General features: G+C 41.1%; 1 protein-coding gene across 4 annotated transcripts in view; it reads right to left on the bottom strand.

Moving 5' to 3' along the window:
- syk (spleen tyrosine kinase) overlaps positions 1–22,976 on the bottom strand; it is a 39,679-nt gene that overhangs the window by 5,236 nt on the left and 11,467 nt on the right. For all 4 annotated transcript variants that reach the window (XM_067258750.1, XM_067258752.1, XM_067258753.1 and 1 more), the window contains 3 exons: positions 20,386–20,595; positions 19,578–19,767; positions 18,556–18,696 (listed from right to left, as the gene is read on the bottom strand). In XM_067258750.1, coding sequence (XP_067114851.1) covers positions 18,556–18,696; positions 19,578–19,767; positions 20,386–20,595 — 541 coding nt within the window. The remainder of the gene's footprint in view (positions 1–18,555; positions 18,697–19,577; positions 19,768–20,385; positions 20,596–22,976) is intronic.

The following is a 22,976-nucleotide window of genomic DNA, read 5'->3' as shown; positions in this document are numbered from 1 at the left end:
ACATATTATCGGCCATAGCCTAGGGCATATGCTACTGTCGGCCGCAGTCTGAAGTAGCGATTAATAGCGAATGGGATGTGAGATTATCGCTGGTAGTCTAGTCCAATGACTGTAAAAAGCCAACATCTGGACAAAGCAACAGTCCCTCAAAAGTGAAGCCACAACATCTCGATTGTCCCCTGGTGGCTGGCTGCAGTATAAATCCCACCCCCTCCATGTTAGCCGATGGGACATGAGTCCAATTTAAAAGTCTAATATTTTTCTTTTATTGGATGTGCTTTGCCGTCGGCAAGGGCACAACCTTTGTTCTTTATCATATATATCAGCATTCCAAGTATTGTTCTTTGAATCTTTATTCAACTTCTTCATATTCTTCTTCTTCTTCTATTTCTTCCTTGACACCTTTCAGCGCCTTCAAATCTTCAGCTATTAAAACCGTTCAGCTATCAAAAAATTCAGCCGTTTCAGGACATGACTGCTATAACTTCAGCTTTCTACCTCTTATGTTTGAATTAATATAAATTAATATTCATAATATTTTTTCCAATGTTTTTTTTTTTCAAATCCTCTCAAACGTCTTAAAACTTTTTCAATTTCCAAATCCTTCTTCTTCCTCAATCTTTCAGCTAGAGCCACCATTTAAACTTTAAAATGTTGACAAAACCCTAAACTATTTTCAGAAAATTCAGCTTTTTGATATCTATTCAACTTTTTTCAATATCACTGATTATGTTTCATGGCTTTTTCAAGCCGTTTCTGAGATTTACATGGGTGTGTACGTGAAAGCCTAGAGTGCAGACTGAAACGCTTAGAGTGGAGGGGAGTCGTTGGAAAAAAAATTCTAGTTTGCCAGCATTGCCACAATTTTCGCTCTTCATGCTTCATTTTTGGATCAATAGATAGCTAATTTTGTGCTGGTCGTAGACAGTTGTCTGTGGAATCCAACAGACGTACACATTTGTTCAGAGCCCCACGAAAGCGAGACAAAGTCCAACTCTTGCCCCATAGAGTCCAATGCAAATCTGGTGACAAATTCGTCAGAGAAAGCAAAAAGAACAAGATTTTGAAACTGCCGGTAGAGTCGTATTTCTGACATATAAAGGACATCTCTGGTTTCGGCAGAGTCTTGGGTCTCGGAAAATATCCTTATTTTTTTGATTGGACGTATAGTTTTGCGTCTAGGTTAACTTGTTTGAGGTGTGGATTCTTGGTAAATTTATATTATTCTCTCGCCCTCAGCGCGTTAGCAATCATAGCTACACCATCACCGTGGCAACCACACAGACACGCCACTCAGTCTCTTACACTGGTGATTGGTATTAGCTGATTAGTGGAGTCACAAGACAGAGCTATTCAGTCAACTCGTCTCATTAAAAGACTAAGAGCACTATAATTTCAGCTACTAAAACAAATATCCTACTTCTACTAGTTCTACAGTTTAACAGTTCAGCTTTCAGCTTCTCCCGCACTGCAATTCAGTTTCCACACAGCCTCTTTTGTGTGACTCACACATTTTTGAAATTCATTTCAGCTTGCGGGTATTTTCTAATTTCTGTATTTTCTTTAAGCTCTTAGCTTTGTTAGATGATGCCAGGGCCGGCCCAAGGCATAAGCGAACTAAGCGGCTGCTTAGGGCCCCCGTGGCCACCAGAGGGCGCCCAAGAGCACATTAAAAAATTACAGTTTAATGTACATTTACATTTAGTCATTTAGCAGACGCTCTTATCCAGAGTGACTTAGAGTAAGTACAGGGACATTCCCCCCGAAGCAAGTAGGGTGAAGTGCCTTGCCCAAGGACACAACGTCATTTTGCACGGCGGGGAATCGAACTGGCAACCTTCAGATTACTAGCCCGACTTCCTCACCGCTCAGCCATCTGACTCCCTTAATGTACCGTCTTTCTTCGATTAAATGCTGCACCAAAAATGAACATTGTGTAATAAACGCCGCCCCGGAAATACGGTAGGAGCAGCATGTCCTGAAATACCTAGTTGCAGCATGTCATTTTAATAAACATCTGTTGTGTTGCACTCGGGGTTCACTGCTAGCTATGCGTTTCAAATATCTAAACATACCTTACTTAGCAAATGACTCTAGCTAGCTAGAGATTAGCTGTTAGTCGGCATTAGAAGGGAAGCTTACAAAAAAATAGCCAGAAAACGAATAGCAGTCTAGCCTATTGATAACGCCTGTCTAGATTATCTATTGAAAGAACTGGAGAGAAGCAGGTGCTCTTGCGTTAGCAAGATAAACTAGTTTACATGGCTACAGTAGGTAGTCTAGCTGTATTGCATTCCTTGCAAATCAGCGTTAACAAAAAGCAGATGAGATAGAGCTAGCTAGTCTAACTAACATTGACATTTGATTGTTGCTTAATCGGTGATTTAGAAGAGCGTACTGTTTAAACTATCTAAGAACATTTAATTTAGCAAACTAACACGTTAGCATGCAAGCGCTGATAGCCTAGAATACCATATTTCTTAGATTAAACGTCGCCCTCAAATAAACGCTGCCCTCGAATAAACGGTGCACCAAAAATTTACAATGTGTAATAAATTGAAGTTTAATCGAATAAATACGGTTATTAAGAAAAAATTATAATAATTGGCGATGCCGAGGGGCCCCCAAATCAATTCTGCTTAAAGCCCCATAAAGGCTTGGGCCGGCCCTGGATAAGGCAGTTCAGCTTCCACACTGCCTCTTGAAATTCAACTATTTCTTCGATTGCTTCACAACGTTCAAACTTATTCTCCCGCATTATATTTAACCCTGTAAGACCCCTTGTAAAATTACAACGTCACCTTTAGATCTTTAATTGCCAATTTCAAGGCAAGATCATATAGGACCCATTGGTTATGTAAATGTGGTCGTTCCAAAAAAATTGTATTTGCAAATGTGTTTTTTGGAGAGCTAAAGGTGATGTTGAAATTTTAAATCGGGTCTTACAGGGTTAAGCACTAAGCTTTGTTATATGATGCAGTTCAGCCTCCACACTTTCAGCTGAATTGAATTGGGTATTTTCTCATTTCTGTATTTTCAGCAAAAAAATCAAAAAAAAAAAAATCTTTCAGCATTCCAACGGATTTTCTGCAGGAAATGCACTTTCTAGTTCTTATTGTTTCTTTTCGCACCCCTAAGCCTTCGTCAATATTTGGACTACATAGACAGCGTCGATGTCAAAGGTTTCGTCTTGGTAGCGATTGAGTTGCTTGTATTTTAATTTACGTTCTGTTGCACGGTTTAAGTAGAAATTAAGTTTTTGTGGCGAAAAGTGAAGCTAACAGTGGCTAACTTGCTAGCCACAGTCAATGACGCTACTTACGTCACTAACGTCACGAAAACTCGAGTGACTACCTCTAGCAGAACATTAGTTTAGCCACGGCCGGATTACCATATGGGCAACCGGGGCGGTTGCCCAGGGGCATGATCACATTCTGAAATATGGTCAGAAGGGTAGAGGCAGTAGCCTACATCCTATCTGTCTTCTACAATATGCGAGGAATTGATTGCGCTAATGGGGGAGAAAATAAAGCGAGTCATTGCAGCCGAGCTACAGCATGCCAAATACTTTTCCGTGATCGTGGATTTAACACCGGACATATCTCATGTGGACCAGCTTACTTTTATTTTCAGGTTCGTCAATAATGAGGGGAAAGTTGTTGAACGATTTATAGGATTCGAGCCTATTGAAAGCCATACTGGGGTGAGCCTGGCTGACAGTGTACTTGATCAGTGACCTGGGCTTGGATCTGTCTAATTGTCGCGGCCAATCATACGACAACACCAGTAACATGTCCGGCCGATACAACGGTCTTCAGGCCCATTTAAAAAAACAAAAACCACTAATTCATTACATACCGTGCGCTGCACATTCCTTGAATTTGTCAATACCATTGAGAACAGCTGCCAAGAGGCTAGAAGTTGTTTTGGGATACTGCAGTCCACGTACAGTTTTTGCGCTGGGTCAACTCACCGGTGGAATAAAGGTTTCACAATGCTGACATCAAAGTAAATATGACTCTGAAATCCCTATCAAGCACACAATGGAGCTGTTGCGCAGATTCAACATCAGCACTTTGAAAGAACTACAGCTCAATAAGGGATGCTTTGGGGAGTTTGTCAGGTGACATGCATGAAACTCATGATGCACGACACGAGGCAGCTTTGTTGTGTGGCAAAATGGAACGCTTGAAAACAGCCTTCATGGCCCATTTCTGGGATGCGGTCCTACACAGGTTCAAGGTGACAAGTGAGCTGTTTCAGAAAAGCGACATTGATTTAAAGACTGCTGTGCGACTACTGGAGTCTTTGCTGTCATGTGGCATCACTTCGGGATCAGTTTTCAGAATTTGAAAAGACTGCCATGGGTGTTAGAGATGTGTGCCAGACCTATCAGCACAACCTTCATCGGATAAGGAAATGGAAAGCATTTGCCGATGAAACCAGGGAGCATGAAGTCACAATTGAGGGGAGACACAAGTTTCAAGTTGAGACTTTCAACGTGATAATTGATCAGTTAGTCAGCTGTCTCAATCAACGACTGGATGCATACAGGCCTCTGAATGAATGCTTTGGAGTTCTGTTTGATGACAATGAGTCTGACACCAGTGATATTCGTAAGCGGGCCAATACACTTTCCTCTGCTTACCCAATGGATTTAGATCAGAGCTTTGCAGACAAGGTCATTCAATTTAAGTTCTTTGAAGGAGGTGAGCAGGATAAACCCTCACCCTCAAAACTGCTGCAGATTTTGTTGAAAAACGGCCTACAATCAACCTTTCCAAAGTGTTTGTTGCCCTCAGACTTTTCTTGACTCTACCTGTAACTAATTGTGAGGGGAACGATCGTTTTCACAAATGGCAAGAATAAAAAATGAACTCAGAACAAGTATGTGTCAGAAACGCCTTAGTGCGCTTTCATTGATGGCTATTGAGTCCGAACTTGTCAGAGAGCTGGACTTTGATGACGTGGTGACTAAATTCTCAAGGAAGAAATCAAGAAAGAGGCAGATGTTCTAAGGTAAGAGGCATCTTTATTATTATTACAGGCTATTATGCTCGCTGCTGGTATGTATGATTTAATTACATTTATAGATTGTGTGCTGATCATTGAATTTTGAGTTGAATTTATAACCGACATAGTTTTACATATATAACTAGCTGTGGTTGAGTTGATAGGAAGAGGGGTGGGAGGGGCCCATGATGCCTTCGTGCCCAGGGGCCCAGAATTTGTTAATCAGGTGTTGGACCGAATTCTCACTCGCCCACAGAATCCCACTCCCCTACTCCCCTCCTAAAAGTTAGAAGGGGAGTAGGATTTTGGCAACACTGTTTTTCATACCTGCCGAAATCTCCCCCCCCCTCATATCTTGGGATTATAACATTTGACACCCCTCAAATTATTTTGGTGGCTCCTCATGCCCTGTAGAGTGTGCCATAAAAAACTTTTGATACTAGTTGCATAAATGTAAAAGTTAGAAGGGGAGTAGGATTTTGGCAACACAGTTTTTCATACCTGCCGAAATCCACCCCCCCCCTCCCCATATCTTGGGGCTATAGGATCTGACACACCCCAACTATGCGGGGATGTGGACAATCTGGATGGCGACACTAACTGGGTAATAGCTTGTCAACTGGTATTGAATACAATACTGTTTTCACTAGTAGACACATTTATAATGAAGCATTGGTATTTCTTTGTATAAGTGGTAATGTTATTATAGGTGACAGTGACAGTTTTTGCCATTCCTAATGTTTGATCATTTATTATCATTCCACAAATTAATCTCAATGTTTACCCAAAATGCTGCCTGCCTCAAACTTGTTAAAACTCTTATTTAAATTATCACTTTCTTTCTTTTTTTCTACCTTTTGTTAAATATATCATTATAGTTTTTTGTTTAAAATAATTGTGATGGAACCAATCAAAATGTCATCATTTATTAGATGTTTTTCACTAGCCATTCACAAAGGGAAGGCTACTAAAACCAGGCACTGTACATTGCAAGTTAGAAGACACAAACTAGGCAGTGGGAAGCAGGATCTATAAAATGGATATGATTGTAAACACAACAGTTGTGTGGCAAGTAGTTTACTGAGAGGGAAATAGAAGTTCAATTCTGGTAGGAGGGACCTGTGAGCAGGGGCCTTTTTATATAGCCTACATTTGTAAAATAATGTAGCTATACTCATTTACCAGACGATTATATGCCAATTCATTGGCATATAGTGCATTTAGTAAGCATACCTATAACAGCAAGTACAACGTAATCAAGAATCAGAAGTGAATGGTTCTACTAAAAGTGATTCGTACAAATGAATACAAAGAAGCTTTTACCAGACAGTGACAACAGCAGTCGCAACTACAACATAATTCACATATTAGCCTCATTCCGATAATAGGACAGTATAGCACAACATATATCGACATCAACATCGTTTTTCAAGTGCAGCTCCAAAGTACGTCTATTTTCTTGAGACAATCAGTCGGATTTTACGAGTAGCACGACATACTAATCGTGTAGGCTCTAAAGTGCAGCACAACATAACTTATATTTTGATGAAACATGAATTAAATAGCCTAATGACAGTTTCCTCAAAGCCTAAGACGAGGGAACCTAGGCTTGTAAAAATCGCCAACCTAGGCTTGTAAAAATCGCCTCGGTTCAAACTACAACTAGCAATACGCTAGAAAGGCAGTGCGCGTTCACCCGTAGGGGAGTGGGATTCTACGGGGGAGTGACAATTCTGTCCAACACCTGGCCCTGAGTTAAGCAGCTCGTTAACTTCTGGGAGATAGCTAGGCTAACTGCTAAAGGCAGCTGCAGAAACGCCACAAGCAAAGAGGCCAGGGTGATAACTATTTACTAATTTTACTTTGTGATATGACACACAATTGTGATGTGTAATGTACAATATAAACTGAGATTATTAAGGAAGTACATCTACTTTCGTGAAACAGTAGTCTACTATTTCACTGAAGTATTAGCATCACGACATTAGCCTCTGTTGCCCGGGCAACACATACAACAGTGGTCTATGATGCATCTGTTTTCAATCGTTAAAATATAAATTCCTCACAAATACATTTTCGTTGTAGGATTTATTATGACATTACATTACAAGTGAACGATTTGTTGCTGAAATTATCATTACCTGTGGTTTCAAACCAGTGTTGCTCACTGCAACGCTGTAGCCTACGCGAGACACACTACAAAAACATCTACACAGCTGTTTATGAAGTCAAACGGCGACAGAACATGTTCGGCAATCCCCTAACTTAAATCAAAAGTCTATCTAACTACTAACCTGAACTTCATTGCCACAGCATAAACTTTGTCAATCTGTTGATGAAAATAATTAATGTCAGCCTAAACCGTACAACGGAACGTTAAATCCAATTCAACCAACGCATATCGCTACCAAGACGAACACAGCAGTAGTCTAGTACTGTACTGTAGTAGTACAATTTACCGGGGCAGCTTCTCCACACAGGGCTATATTACGGTAGCCTGGCTCTGCCCTCCTACGTACTTCCACTTAATTTGGAATAATGGCGGCGGAGAAAGATGCGAGCGAACCTATTCTGCGGTTGTGACAACGCTGCCGAATATCCACAAATTAAAGCCGGAGCAAGAACAATCCTTGCTGAGTTTTGTTGGTGGTCATGATGTTGTGGCCCTCCTCCCCACGGGGTTCGGGAAAAGTTTGATTTTCCAGCTACGGCAGCTAGCTCCGTGGTGAAGGAGTTGGCTAAGGTGAACACTAGTGATTGGTTATGGCAGATCAGAGTGGCTCTGGGCAGATCCAATCGTTTTAGACTTCAACAGAGTACCCGCCTTCAAGGAAGTTAACGCTTGTCAATGGAGCGATCCCAGACCCTCTGTACAAATGAAATGTACAAGGGTCTGGTTAGGACCAGGCTAATATTACGGTGGCCCTGAAGTGCAAATCACACCCACTAACATGAGTGTATCCCCCAAATGAAAACACTCCCCCCAAATACGAGTCAACTCCCCCCAAATAGGATGACTTGCTCACCTCCCCCCAATCCAAAGACACGCTCCCCCAAATGGGAAACGACATTACATTAACTCAAAACGGAAAGGGTAGGTACAACACTTCGTCGCTGAATGGATGCAGTAACTAACAAGAAATTGATCGACAGAAGTACAAAATGCAATAGCCTGACCAGTTACGTGCACCAGGACATTTGATTGGCTATCGAAGCATGTAGCAAATATTAGGCTGCTTATGCAAAAGTATATATTGCGTGTTAAACGTCAAAATCGATAGCCAAACAATTATCCTGGTCCACGTAACTCTGTCATTGTGGCATTTCGTTCTTCTGTTGTGGACTATTAGTTTTTTCTTCTGAAAAGTCCTGCTTCCTTCAACTGTGTTTTTAGCGTGCGCATAAGCTACTTATTTTAATGTTGTGAAACGTTAACAGCATATCTATTTAATTTCATAGGAATGTCCCTGATTAAAATAAAGAGTAGTGCAAGTCATGACTCTGAATTGTTAACACAAATGTTTCTTCTTTTTTTCCAACCAAAATGATCAACTTCATGGTAATTACAGAGTTACGTGGACCAGGATGGTTGTTTCGCTATCGATTTTGACGTTTAACATGCAATTTATACTTTTGCATAAGTAGCCTACTACTTGCTACATGCTTTGATAGCCAAACAAATGTCCTGGTGCACGTAACTCTGTCAGGCTATTGCATTTTGTACTTCTGTCGATCAATTTCTTGTTAGTTACTGCATCCATTCAGCAACGAAGTGTAACCCTTTCCGTTTTGAGTTAATGTAATGTGTTTTTGAGTTAATGTAATGTCGTTTCCCATTTGGGGGAGCGTGTCCTTGTATTGGGCGGAGGTGAGCAAGTCATCCTATTTGGGGGGAGTTGACTCGTATTTGGGGGGAGTGTTTTCATTTAGGGGATGCACTCATGTTAGTGGGTGTGATTTGCACTTCAGGGCCACCGTACTATATCACATTTTGTGTTGTTACTGACAATGATCGCTACCAGTGAGATTTTTATGAATGAACGATTTTCCACTAAATAAATGTCAAGCTTATTTACGTTTTGGGGGGAATATTTTCAGTTAGCAGATGGTACTGTTTGAATCGCGATTCCATCTTCTACTGCCGGTAACGTTGTAGAAAAATCTTCAAAGGGGGTTCTTTATTAATGAATGAATTCAATATCACTAGGCTGAATGCCTAACTTAAAAGGACGTTTAAGCCATAGAGATTAGGTAAATTTTTACACCGGTCTGCCAAATTTATTCGTTTTTATTCTACTATGAGGCTGCCTCTTGCAGGGGAAATGAGAAGACATCTATTTCATTCTCCACTTCACTCGTATTTTCAGTTGTAAATTAGCCAAAAAAAAAAATGCTTTTAAATCTATGTAATCTTTATTAATAATAAGTATGCATTTTTATATAAAATATACAGAAATTTCAGTTGTAAAAATGTCATAAAAAAATTGACCCCTGTGCAACCGACGCAAGCAAGCACACCCTACAATTTGAAATTGTACCCTCTCTAGTTCAAGATGCTTTCTGTCATTTTAGTTAGTTCTTATCACGCTTATGTCTGTTCAAGAGCTCATTCTTCTGATCAGTTTGTTTTTAATTTGTTATTTGACAATTCATAGTTTTCAGTCACGTGACATCCGCGGAGACCTGGAGGGCAGAAAGCTGCTGGCATAGCGGCTCACACCGTTGAGACACAGCAAAAGCCGGCAAATTTACCTTCCCACGTTTCTTTGGATCACCTCTTAGCTAAAGAAAATGAAAGATATGGACACACACTGCAAGTGTTGGGCATTTGCGATCCATATACAGCACCGACCCGCTGCCGTATTTCTTCCCCTAAAAACCGCAAGGTTTTTATATATGTGATGACTATGTGATATCATAACTGTAAACTAGCTAACCTCTCTCTCTCTTAAACAACTGCTAACTATTCAAATGGAAAGTCAACTTTTCCTTTAATTTTTACTTATTACAACCTCAATTCCAAAAAAGTTGGGATGCTGTGAAAAACCTAAATAAAAACAAAGGACCAAATGAGTATGAAAAACAGTCTTAACACAAGCCTCATTGTCTTTGTTTTACATTGCATTTTTACATGCATTTTGAATTTAGTTGTGTCTAACACAACAACTAGCTAACTTTAACTCACTACGACCACTGCAGTTGGTCGCCTCAAAACACAACAAACTATGTCAAAACGATTACATAAAGATGTGTTTTATGGCAAAAAATATTATAATTAATATACCTGTATATTCTTGTGTTTAATTTTACTTGAGATTGATGAAGTGTTAGCTGCAAATAAGTTTGGACGGCTGGCATTGTTTGCCCTCCCTGGAGACAGAGGTAACGTTAGGTTTAATGGCACAAATCCACAATCTCCTCCTCTCTGGATTTTCTTTATCGGACGAAATTCTAAAGAAACACAGCCGAGGCTTGTCTCCTCTTCGATTACTGCATCCGATAGAACAACAACTATCCGGCATTTTGGAAACACAAAAGCAACAGACAAAATGTATGACTTTATAATGGGTGGCGGGCAGCGGAAAGTCTTTTTTGCCCTCCAAGGGGGCGTGCCCCTTGGAACGGGACGTCACGTGAAAACTATGAATAGAAAAAGGGGTTAGTGTGTCCTTATGATTGGGTCGGGTGAGTGTCGATCAAGACCTCGATACCGCGGCCAGAGCCATATAAAAAGAGTTATGACACTCTTTGATCTCACCGACACATGATCACGTGGTTCAAGTAGCTTGCTGTAGTTCTAAAAAATCTACTGCTGTCAACCTGAATGGTTTTCGACGGGACAGACAGCAGCGCCATCTCGATTTACGGATTTTTTTTAATATTAACACATAATATCAATTGATTACTGGTGTGTTGCATCATGTATATGGCAGCAATATTGTGAAGCAGAGCTAGAAATGGCTATGCAGGCTACCATACCGTAGCCTAATGAGAACTATTGTTCTACTTAACATTTAACCTTGGACTGTTGAAGTAAATGGGACTTGTTAAACACGTTTTTTTTATTCATCAGCCCACTTACAATTTACCACGTTAACGACACTTATATTTCAGTCCCCCCAGGATTTCGCGGGCCTTTTTTGTGATAGTTGCGGGCTAAAATTCCTGATTTCGCAGAGCTTTTCCAAAAAGTTGCGATGAAAGTTGCTGTGTTTTTTAGGTGTTTGTTGCGATGAAATAGTGGGAGCAAGTGAAAGTTGTGATAAAAAGTTGCGAATTTCCCTCTTTGTAATTTTAATTAAGTTATTGGTTGAAAATTAAGTAATTAACAAACATTCATCAAAGAATAAAACCATTGAGAAATGCTCCCCTAAATAACCTTACCAACATGCCAATTTTCATCATATCCCATTTTTAATCCTTATCTAACCAGGATTTACATTCGCATGCATTGAAGGGAGGAATCTCCCTTTTTTTAACAAAAAATCTCTATCTGTCTGCAATACCGCTCTCGGCCTCTACGCAACTCGGCGCTATCACGCTTGCCAGGCATAGACAGTAGAAGAAAGCACACACAGCAATTGACTGGTTGGGCAACCCTGGATACAGGACTGTTAACTGTGTGTTTTTCGCCTGGAAGTCTCTATAAATCTGGCACCTTATTGAACGAAATTTAAAAGAGTGAAAGAGTTCACAGACACCAGAATGAACGCGTTCACAGTATCGTTCATCAGGCAGTAATACAGTACGTTCAGTTCACGTTCACCAAAATGATCAACGAGTTCATGAACTTTCGTTCAATGAACGCGTTCAGGCACAACACTGGATTTAACCCCTACTGGAGAGAGTTGTGGGAGACAACGATGATTGGTCAAAGTTGCGGGAAAATTGCGGTGATTGGTTAAAATTGCAATGTAGCGCTGAATTCGCGGGGAATCGTTGAATTCGCGTGAATTGGTGCGATCGCAACATCGCGAATTCCTGGAGGGTCTGATATTTGTAGTAGCCTACTTGATGCAAGTTGAATCTAATCTGGGAGTCAGGTGGCTGAGCGGTAAGGGAGTCGGGCTAGTAATCTGAAGGTTACCGGTTCGATTCACGGCTGTGCCAAATGACGTTGTGTCCTTGGGCAAGGCACTTCACCCTACTTGCCTCGGGGGGAATGTCCCTGTACTTACTGTAAGTCGCTCTGGATAAGAGCGTCTGCTAAATGACTAAATGTAAAATGTAATCTAGATAGCAATCACACCAGCAACTGCTAAATTTAAGAAAGGAGTTTGGTAAATAGAACAGAATATACAAGGCAACCAATTACATTTAATAAAACATTTTATTCTACAATATGTCCAGTAAGAGGGTCAAGTTGGTTTTTAGTGTTTTAAATTCCTGACGAGCGTCGAGAGCTAGCTGGCCGATAGGGGACCCCTAAATCTGCAATTCATTGTTGCTAGCTCTAATCAGATGTACTAACTAGGCTAATAAGAGAAGACTAACTTTGTATGCCAACAAACACCAATAACTAGAACTAATTTGACAGACCAAAAAAACCAACTGACTTCTTTAAAGATCCTGTAAAGTATTCCATGTTTTGCTTCTAAGTACATTATATACGTGTGAAATGAGTTCCTGAAAGCATGTGCAAAGCGCAAAAACTTTGTCGCACTGAAATGTGGAGTTAGACCGAAGAACAGTTTCTCTTCCGTTTTTAGATCAGGTTTAAATGGGCGGAGCCAAAAAATGCCCTATCTACGTCATTTCGCCCCATCTACGTCAGATCACTGAATGGCTCCTCCTGCTGTACTGTTATTGTAGCTTACATCAGCTAGCTAGCTAGCTTCAGGATGTCTCCCACCACCCGCAACTGCATCTTCCCTGGATGCAAGAACTCCAGCTGCGCTGCAACGCCATTTAAGTTGATAATGAAAGGAAAAATAGGTGGATAGATTATGTGAAGAGCCACGCTCATGGAAAGCTTCGGATAAACTCCAACAGCCGCCTCTGCGCCACTGACCATTTCACGGCGGACAGTTTTAACATGGACCATAGACAGACAGGGTTCACCAACACACGGCTTCTCTTGCAGCGCGGAGCCGTACCGAGCATCGCCCCCCGGCCGTTCATCCTCCGGTCGCACATGGACCATCCACCGCCGCCAGCAGTTCATCACTCAGTTCTGTGTGCTTGTTATAATTATACTAGATAACTTTTCCAGAGGTATCTCTGCTATGAGTTAGTGCAAACCGCTAACTTGATATTAGGCTACTCGGTGTAGAATGATGGTATTTTGGTGAAATGGTAGCTAATGTGCTAGAAGTAGTTGGAGAGCTCACTGTCTGCTGTCTGCTGTAAATGTTTACTCCTGTGTTACAGCTCAGGGGAATATTTCATTTATATGCATCTGTATGTTTCACTAATTGAACAAATACATTCTAATTCTATACTGTTTTGTTCGGCTTGACGTAGCGTCCATTATCTGGGTCGTAGGTAGCTTACTTGAGAGAGGCGGCACCTTCCAGCGAGGGGGCCGAGCTTCAGCTCCTTCAGGCGACACGCCTGAAGGAGCCTGAAGGAGCCTAATTGAACATACTTGTCGGGTTTTTTTTCATTCGAATTTGGATGGGTAGTTAATAACACATTATTCTGTGGTGTGGTGAACTTGAAACTCATTTTTAATTCCACTTTACATGATCTTTAATGATACACATGCTCTCTAGCTAGCCACAGTAAAATGTTGTTTACATTAGATACTAGACCTACAGTCTAGCTCTAACTGCAATTAGAATCTAACAAGCTATTATGTTACGATAAACTTGAAGTAAAGCTGGCTTTACTTCAAGATATTACTAAAATATTTATAATATATTATAAAATATTACTAATAAAAATTTATAAGGGGTCCACTAATGTGTTGAAATATGAAAAAATTCAGTAATTTATCAATTTACCAGCTAACTTGCTTCGGAAACACTGAAAATGAATGGGGTTGAACGTTGGATATATACAACGTTTGGAACTATAGGTCGCACATGACACGCTTTACTTCCGCATTCTTCGATTACAATGGAAGTCCATGGAAGTGTCGCAACTCTCTTTTTATATGGCTCCACGGCTCCACCACCCGATCACTACGGCGCAGACTCTGGCTCCAAATTACATCACCAGTGCATGATGGCAGCACTCGTATCCGGGATATTTTGGCTTCATTTTCTTACAGTGGGAGGAAGCGGAGTTGTTGCCCCTTGATCGAGTTGACATGTTAGTAGCTAGCTTGTCAATAAAATGTAAACGATGGCTTGTAAACAGAACTTGTTGCTATGGTTACTCATTTTAGACACAGGCTCATTGTACTATGTATCCAGCGCAATCATTTAGAACAGGAAACAGACAGTTTTACTGAAACTACTTAGTAGGTGTACATTATCACATGATAACGGACACCCCTGCTGCCAATCAGAATTGAGTATTCACCCAGACCATGGTATAAACTGAAATGGCATATCCACTTAAAAATGTGCTTTCTATTAGTTAACTAGCTAGCATTTGATCCATAAAGAAAACCCTGCTTACCTAGCGATTGCGTTCGCAATCTTTCGCTTGTCTTTATTGAGGTTTTCAGAGAAAGCAATGCACTTTATAGGACTATTTAATATATTTTGGTTATCATTTAATCACTCATCCGAGCAACACACAGTATTTAACACACAGTGTGGTTCAGGCTCTTAGAACTGAGCAAAAGTTACACTGTGTAGTCCATAGTGCAGCTCATCGTTATGTATAGGACCACCTCAACATGGTGGACAGGGATCAATTCCGAAACTAGCGACAAATAGTTTTTAGGGTTCTTGAAGCGCTTATCCAAACAATGTCAAACTGCACTGCACATCCTTGGATTCTTAAATGCTCACCGGAAAATGTACAACTTTGCACACTGCCCGGTTCTTGAGATAATCGTTAAACAATTGTTGCATTGCTCCTGACTTCCTTTGACCTGACGCTGCTGAACACACCGGCGACCCACAGGGCAGACAAACAGCTCGACCTCATCCTGACACGTAACTGTATCACTGACTTAACCTCTGTAACCCCACTACACATCTCTGATCACTTCTTTATCCAGTTGTCTGTCTCTCTCCCCCCAACTCCTCCTGTCTCCCCACCCCTCGTAACTTTCCATCGCAAACTCCGTTCCCTATCCCCCTCACATTTCTCCTCCATTGTAACATCCTCCCTCCCATTGACAAGTTCACGTCCCACCCCACTGACACTGCCACCAACACCCTGTTGTCCATATTAACTGCATCACTTGACACTCTCTGTCCCCTGTCAACCAGGCCTGCACAATCTTCTCCCCCCTGCCCGTGGCTCACGGATGTTATTCGTGAAGAACGGTCCACCCTTAGGGCAGCTGAGAGGAGATGGCGCAAGTCCAAAGAGGTCTGGACCTTGATAAGTATCACTCCCTCCTTTAATCCTTCTCTGCTCGCATAACTGGTGCTAAAACCCACTACTTCCTGAACAAAATTAACTCTGCCTCAAACCCTCACAAACTTTTCTCTACCTTCTCCACCCTTCTTAACCCACCTCCCCCACCCCACCCCCTCCTTCTCTGATGGCAGATGACTTCTCCTCCTTCTTTGAGGAAAAAGTCACTGACGTTAGCAGCCAGTTCCCTGTGCACACCGTTCATACCCGCTCACCCTCTATGACTGACCCAACTAAAAAAATGACTAAATGACTAAATGTAAACTAAATTCCTTAACTCTTTCTCTCCCCTGTCCGAGGCAGAGATCTCTGACCTCATTCTCTCTCATCGCCCCACCTTCTGTCCCCTCGATCCAGTCCCCTCTCCTCTATTTCAAACCATCACCCCCTCCATCATAACTTTTCTTCTCCATGTCCTTAACTCCTCCCTTATTTCCGGCACCTTCCCCTCTGCCTTCAAACAGGCCAGAGTTACCCCTCTACTCAAAAAAACATCCCTTAAACCTGCCGTCGTCCAGGACTACAGACCAGTATCACTGCTACCCTTCTTTTCAAAAACAATTAAACGTGCTGTATCTAACTAACTGTTAAACTTTCTCTCTCAGAACAACCTGCTTGACCCCAACCAATCGGGCTTCAAGACTGGCCACTCAGAAACTGCCCTCCTGTCAGTCACCACTGCCCTCCAGTCTGCCAGAGCGGCTTCGAGGTCATCCGTCATCATCCTGCTGGACCTTTCTGCAGCGTTTGATACGGTTAACCATCAGATCCTGCTCGCTAGACTTTCTGGGATGGGCATCACTGGCACTGCACTTCAGTGGATCTCATCCTACCTGTCAGGAAGATCCTACTGGGTCTCCTGGGGAGGCAAGGTGTCAGGCCTTTGCCAGCTCTCCACTGGTGTCCCACAGGGCTATGTCCTCGGACCCCTCCTCTTCTCCCTGTACACCACCTCACTTGGACCAATCATCACCTCCCATGGCTTCTCCTACCACTGCTACGCTAACGACACGCAGCTGTACCTGTCCAAAACAGAACTTCTCATCATCCCGGCCAAACCCTCCATCTCCCACAATCTCTCAATCTCCCTGGGATCTGCGATGGTGACCCCTTCATCCTCTGCCAGGAACCTGGCAAGGATGAAGGATGGATGACAAGCTCTCCCTCACTGCCCAAATTGCTGCGGTCTCCCGGTCGTGTAGATTCATCCTCTACAACATCCGGAAGATCAGGAGATACCTGTCTGAGCATTCCACCCAGCTGCTCCAAGTTGGAATACTGCAACTCCTTGCTCGCCGGTCTCCCAGCATGCGCAACCCGCCCTATCCAGAGGATTCAGAACGCAGCGGCCCGTCTGGTCTTCGATCTACCCAGACACTCCCATGTTACCCCGCTCATCATCTCCCTCCACTGGCTTCCCATCATGGCCCGTATCAGATTCAAGGGCTGGGCAAATTTTTTTTTTATCGATTTATCGAAGTAATGACTTCCCTCAATAAACTTATCGTAACATTAATTCATTTTCAATAATATCGATAATGTCGATAGAGAATAATTAAGAACAGCAGTCCATTTAATTTCTGTGATGCAGCAGGAAGTTGCGGAGAAATGGTAGCCTACGCGCACTAAAATATACTGAGCACCTCAAGTGGAGTAGCTAATGTTAACCGCGTAAAATGAGTCATATTGCCGAAAACAGTGCCAGCGATAGCCATGGTGAGGGAGCAACTTCCAATGAAGAAATTATTGATAAAAAGAGTTCGTCTTCTTCAGTCTTTTGGAATTGGTTTGGCTTTTTGAAATCCGACAAAGAGCAGAGCAATGACAAACCTTTTTCACCGACTGAAGCAAAATCACTCGTTGGAACATGCAGAAAGTGTGAGTTTGCGCCAAGGTATTGATAAAAAGCAAGGTTTTAAAAAGCTTAAGTTACTTGACCCCAGGTACGTGCTCCCTGGCCGCAAACATGTCTCTCACACCGCGCTGCCTAAACCTTTTGCAGAGTGTAGGGGAAAAGTTGAGGAAAATACTTATTTTGCTACTACTACGGATCTGTGGTCTATCGTCTTAATTATCGTTATCAAATGGAAATATCTATATCGATTATTTTTTACCCATATCGCCCAGCCCTACCTGGTACTGACCTTCCGAGCAGTGAACGGGACTGCTCCCGACTAAATCAAGTCTCTCTTCCAGGCTTACACCCCCACCCACCACCTACGGTTGGTGTCTGGGGGACCACCAGACAACCGTCTGGTGGTCCCACCTCTCAAGAGCACCCGCTCCCAACCCAAGCTCTTCTCCTGTCTGGCCCCCCAATGGTGGAATCAACTCCCCACCTCCATCAGAGACACTGACTCTCTCCCCACTTTCAAGAAAAGGCTTAAGACGCACTTGTTCCGGGTGTACAACGGTACTTAGGAATGATTTGCTGGACCTGATGTTAGCTTCCTCAAGGAACACAATGACTCTTACTGAGGGATTTGTTGCTCTTGTTGGTTAGTTGTAACTTATTTAACTTCTTGTACTCGCTGTGAATTATATTATATCATTGTTGCTTGCTTTTTTCTACAGGTACACTCTTGCACTTTTGAGGTTCATGTTGTTTAATTTGTAACTTATTTAACTACATGCTCTTGTAGTTCTCCCCATTGGCACTTATTTGCTTTTCACAATGTATGCTTCATGTTTGGCTACTCGCAATGTTTTGGGGCTATCTCGTTTTTATGATCAGTGACCCATGCTCTTTTGCAAAGCTCGCTCTTGGAAGTCGCTTTGGATAAAAGCGTCTGCTAAATTAATAAATGTAAATGTAATGCATTAAAATCCTACTATAAAACTTGTACAGACAGATTTCTCGCATGACTGTTTGTTCTAGTACAGCCCATATGCTCCTTGACTCATAAAGTCAACTGATTGTCAAGCCCTTTGATGAATGAAATGTTTCAGGTTTGTAGGTAATACAAATTAAAAAAAATATATAGATGAGGGATACTAAACACTAATATGAAAAAAGCATGATTGTGAGTGCTGTTATTATTTATACTATCAGTGTACTACCTTGTACGGTTTCTGCCCTTGTGAATAGGCCTCCCACATTAGGACTCCAAAACTCCACACATCACTCTTTGATGAAAACTTGAAGAAATTCATGCACTCTGGGGCGTACCATTTCACTGGCCACTTCCCATGGCTTTTGGCCTAAAGGAGGAAGTAGAATCAGGTTAATGATTACACATCATTGAGCAATAATTTTGCAATAACAATACATTTATTTATGACACAAATTGACTGAATATGTTTCAACATCACATAAAGCAGCAACAAAGATTGTGACTGACAGCATCAGTCCACCTGATGTAGCATGTACAGTGCATTGAGGGTCAGAAATGTGTCTAACTTGACACAATGTTTTAAAAATATTAGAACTTTTTACTTTCTAAAGTCTGCACTTGCTCTACCATAAATTGTAACAGATGTGAATGTGATCATCAGAATTGCTTCGTCTCATTGGGTCCCTCAAGAGATTGATCTTGAGATCGCTAACTCATGCACCAAACTGATCACCTCTCATAAATATTGCTTTGGTCAGTTACCCAACCAAACAGCCAAGTCAAAGTCAAAGTGAACTTTATTGTCAATCAGACCATGCAACCAGTAGTTACACAGACAATCTAAATTGCGTTTCTCCAAGCTAACAAGGCATGGGTAGGCGTTATTTATATTGAGGGGTGAATTGAACCATTTCAACTTTGTTACACTGACCCCTAAACTCACTCTTATACACCCCTGCTGTTCGAGCAGAGCCCAACTGTGTTTCCAGAGTCATTACTTTCACTGGTGTCATTATGTTGCTCCCAGTATTGCTTCCTAATTTACTCTACAGGCTTTGATCTTAATAAATGCTCATAAATGCTACCAATTGACAGCTACATCACCAAAAAACTAACAAATTAGCAAAAACACATTTGATTTTACAGTGGGTGGTTTTCATAATCAGGAATGATTAAGTTAAATAATTCCTAAACAAATCAAAGACAATTCAAAAGATACAATGCTATATATCAAGGCCCTTCATTGACCTTATAGTAGTTCTCCTCCTCTGTGAGGACCTTGGAGAGCCCAAAGTCGCTGATCTTAGCATAGTGCTGGGTGACAAGGAGCACATTCCTGGCTGCAAGATCCCTGTGGACAAAGTTGTGTTCCTCCAGGTACTTCATGCCCATAGAGACTTGGTGCACCAGTTCTGTGATGTTCTTAATGGAGATCTGCCTAAGAAAACCACAATTAAATACCAATACATTATCTGTAATACGCTGGAAGAGGAATAGTGATTACAATAATTTACTGTGTTAAAACACATTATACAGCACTGCAGTGATGTGGTGGTAGAGCGCAGGGAGGTTAGGCTTGAAAGTTGTTGTTGGTGGTGGTGGGTGTAAATGTGACTTTTGGGTTACTTGAAAGAGGTATGATGTGACATGGGTGATTACCCAAATGTCCCTGCCAAGGGATTATTAAAGTGTTACTTCATCTTAAAAGGTACAGAAGGTAAGTGAAAAGTTTTGTCCCCGTTAATCATGTTGGTTAAATTCAAAAATCTTTCTTATTTATTTTATAATATTACCTAGTACAGCTTTAAACAACTGAGTCAAGATCATGTTCAATAACTGTATTCATCTGTAATGAGACATTAGACACCAACCTTTGTGAGTACAATAAGGATACAGGAAGATTTTACTAGGGTTTTGTACTTGAGTAGGCTAGCAGAGTGTCATTCTCCCCTAGATAACGAGGTTTTTCTAAAGTTTTTCTTGTTACTGTATTTCAATCTCTTAAAAAAGGTTTGGATGAATGCCTCTGGTAATGAGTACAGTCAAGGAAACCTACTTGTGCTTCTGCAGAAACTTGTTGAGCTGTCCCAGGTCTGCAAGCTCCATGACCAGCATAAGATTCTCGGCCTCGCAGATTCCAATCATCCGGACAATGTAGGGGTTGTCCAGTTGCTGCATGACACTGGCCTCCCTCAGCATCTCATCACGCACGGCCGGGTTGTTGTCATCATTTTTCAAGATCTTAATTGCCACCGGCTTCTCTGTCCTGGGATGGAAAGAAGGGAACTGCTGAAATTTGACTGTCCACTGAGCTTATCAGTATTGGCCTGGCCAACACATAGGCTATTGTGTTACACGACAGTACTGTAGTGTCTTTTACCAAGCAACAGTTGTATTTATGTTAATGAAGATGGCATTCACTGAGGCTTTTTCAATGAGATGTTATGGTTTTGGATGCTATGATTAGACAAACAAGAATTATTATTGTGATAGGTATGGCATTGTTATTGTATTTTGGTATTCTAATACACCAGGGATATACCATGAATATCAATATAGTAATTTACAGTTTTTCCTCAATCTCTTTGGCTCAATTCTACAATGAGAATATATATATATTTTTTACAATAAGTTAAAATCTCAGAACAATTTGTTTCTTGTTCACACCAGATTGGAATTTCTTATTTATTACAGTTTTTCTCGATTGTCCATCCTCACAAAACCATTTTGCCAATTCCCAGCAGAAAGACCACGTACCCAGTGCTGGTCCTAGCACATTTGGTGTCCTAGGCAAGGTTTACCCCTAACCCAAACTCAAATGCTTAACAACCAATTGTCCATGTGGGGCGGCTGTGGCTCAGGGGGTAGAGAGGGTTGTCTGTTAATCGCAAGGTTGGTGGTTCGATCCCCGACTCCTCCTAGGTCATGTGCCGAAGTATCCTTGAGCGAGACTCTGAACCCCAAGTTTCTCCCGATGGGCAGGCCGGTGCCTTGCATGGTAGCTCGCTGCCGTCGGTATGTATGTGTGAGTGAGAGTTTGAATGGGTGAATGAGAGGCAAACATTGTAAAGCGCTTTAAGTGCCGCTAAGGTAGAAAAGCGCTATATAAATGCAGTCCATTTACCATGTGTACGCACAAACGGACAAAAATACTCAACATGCTATCAGGAGATTGGAATGAATAAAAAGGGCAACAGGTAAGAATCAATGACTCAAACATCAGAGGATGTTACTTTCCTTGTTTTCTTAGCCTACTTTGTTTTCCGCAGATTCCAATTTGGTGAATTTGTGTTGGTGATTACAGTAAATTACTGTGACCACTACAGTGACAAGCATGATTGTTTGACAAGCAACTGCAGTACGGTACTCTAGAATGTTTGAATTGAAAATCAACATCCTGTAAAAAGGACAATTTTGGTATTTGTGTGATTGTATGATTAAAGTCAAATGAAATTCAGGGACACATTATAGTTATTGGTTCATGAAAACCTTTTTATAATATTGTTTTCAATGCCTCTCAGCAGTGTGTAAAGAGAATTCAGAAGGTTGATTTTATTTAAGAGCTTTGTGTGTATTTTGAATGCAAAATTTGGTTTCTATGACAGATAATGTGGTTTTGACTACAATGTTTAATTTGGAGTCAAAAGTCAAGGGTTTGGCCAAAACAGTGGAAGTATCAATTGTTATATATTGTTTAGAGTTTCGAGAAAACATAGTACACATTCAAGTGTGTTAGCAATCAAGAAAAACTGCACATGTTTTAGCTTGTGTGCAAAAAAGTACAGTTGTCTACTCACGCTGCTCATTCTTATTTTCATATATATTTTATATTTAAATTGTTGTATTCTTAGATTGTTTAGTTCTTAGAAATAGTTAAACTTTTGTACTTTTACTTAATTTAAGATTTGTATATGTTCAGTGTTTTGCACCTCCCTGCCACAGTAAATTCCGTGTTTGTATAACATACATGGCGAATAAACCGAATTCTGATTCTGATTCTACAATTGTTCACAATAACTATATGCGCATGGCTTGCTGATCAAAACTGGTGAGTTGTTTCTCAGTGAAATTGTCATACTCTTCACAACTTCAAAATATTCTTTCATCATGTGAGCCCTTACAAGCATGATTGATTCAATGATCAAAATCTGTCAGACATACATGTATATACAATAAATATGACATGGAATATTTGCCATGTCTGCTAAATTGGCAAATTCCCTGCAAGGTGACATGGTAATGAAATAGGAATGACAATCTTTCCAATCAACCCTTTTTTTTTTTTTTTGCATGGATGTCATTTTGTGGTAATTTTTAGTTCAGTATATATGACTTTACATGTAAGATTTTGTAAAATGTTAGGGAAATGTGTAAAAGAAATTGTGAGCCAATACGGCTCACACAATGACATTTGTTTTAAACATTTTATGTAGCATTGGCCAATTCACTGACACAATGAATGGGTTTTGAAGCATGAAGTAAATGTTTGGGTGAGAAACTAACTTTTGCAGACATGCAATAGAGTTGTGATGTGACGTCCCATTAAACAGTTCTCATATGTCAGTTGACATAGTAAATATGTATTGCGTAAATATCTATGACATGGAATGTTTGTGATGTCTGCTACATTGCTAAATTACCTGCCAG

Source organism: Osmerus mordax, chromosome 20 (assembly GCF_038355195.1).
Source record: "Osmerus mordax isolate fOsmMor3 chromosome 20, fOsmMor3.pri, whole genome shotgun sequence".
Classification (NCBI taxonomy): domain Eukaryota; kingdom Metazoa; phylum Chordata; class Actinopteri; order Osmeriformes; family Osmeridae; genus Osmerus; species Osmerus mordax.
This window is presented reverse-complemented; position numbering and strand designations above follow the sequence as displayed.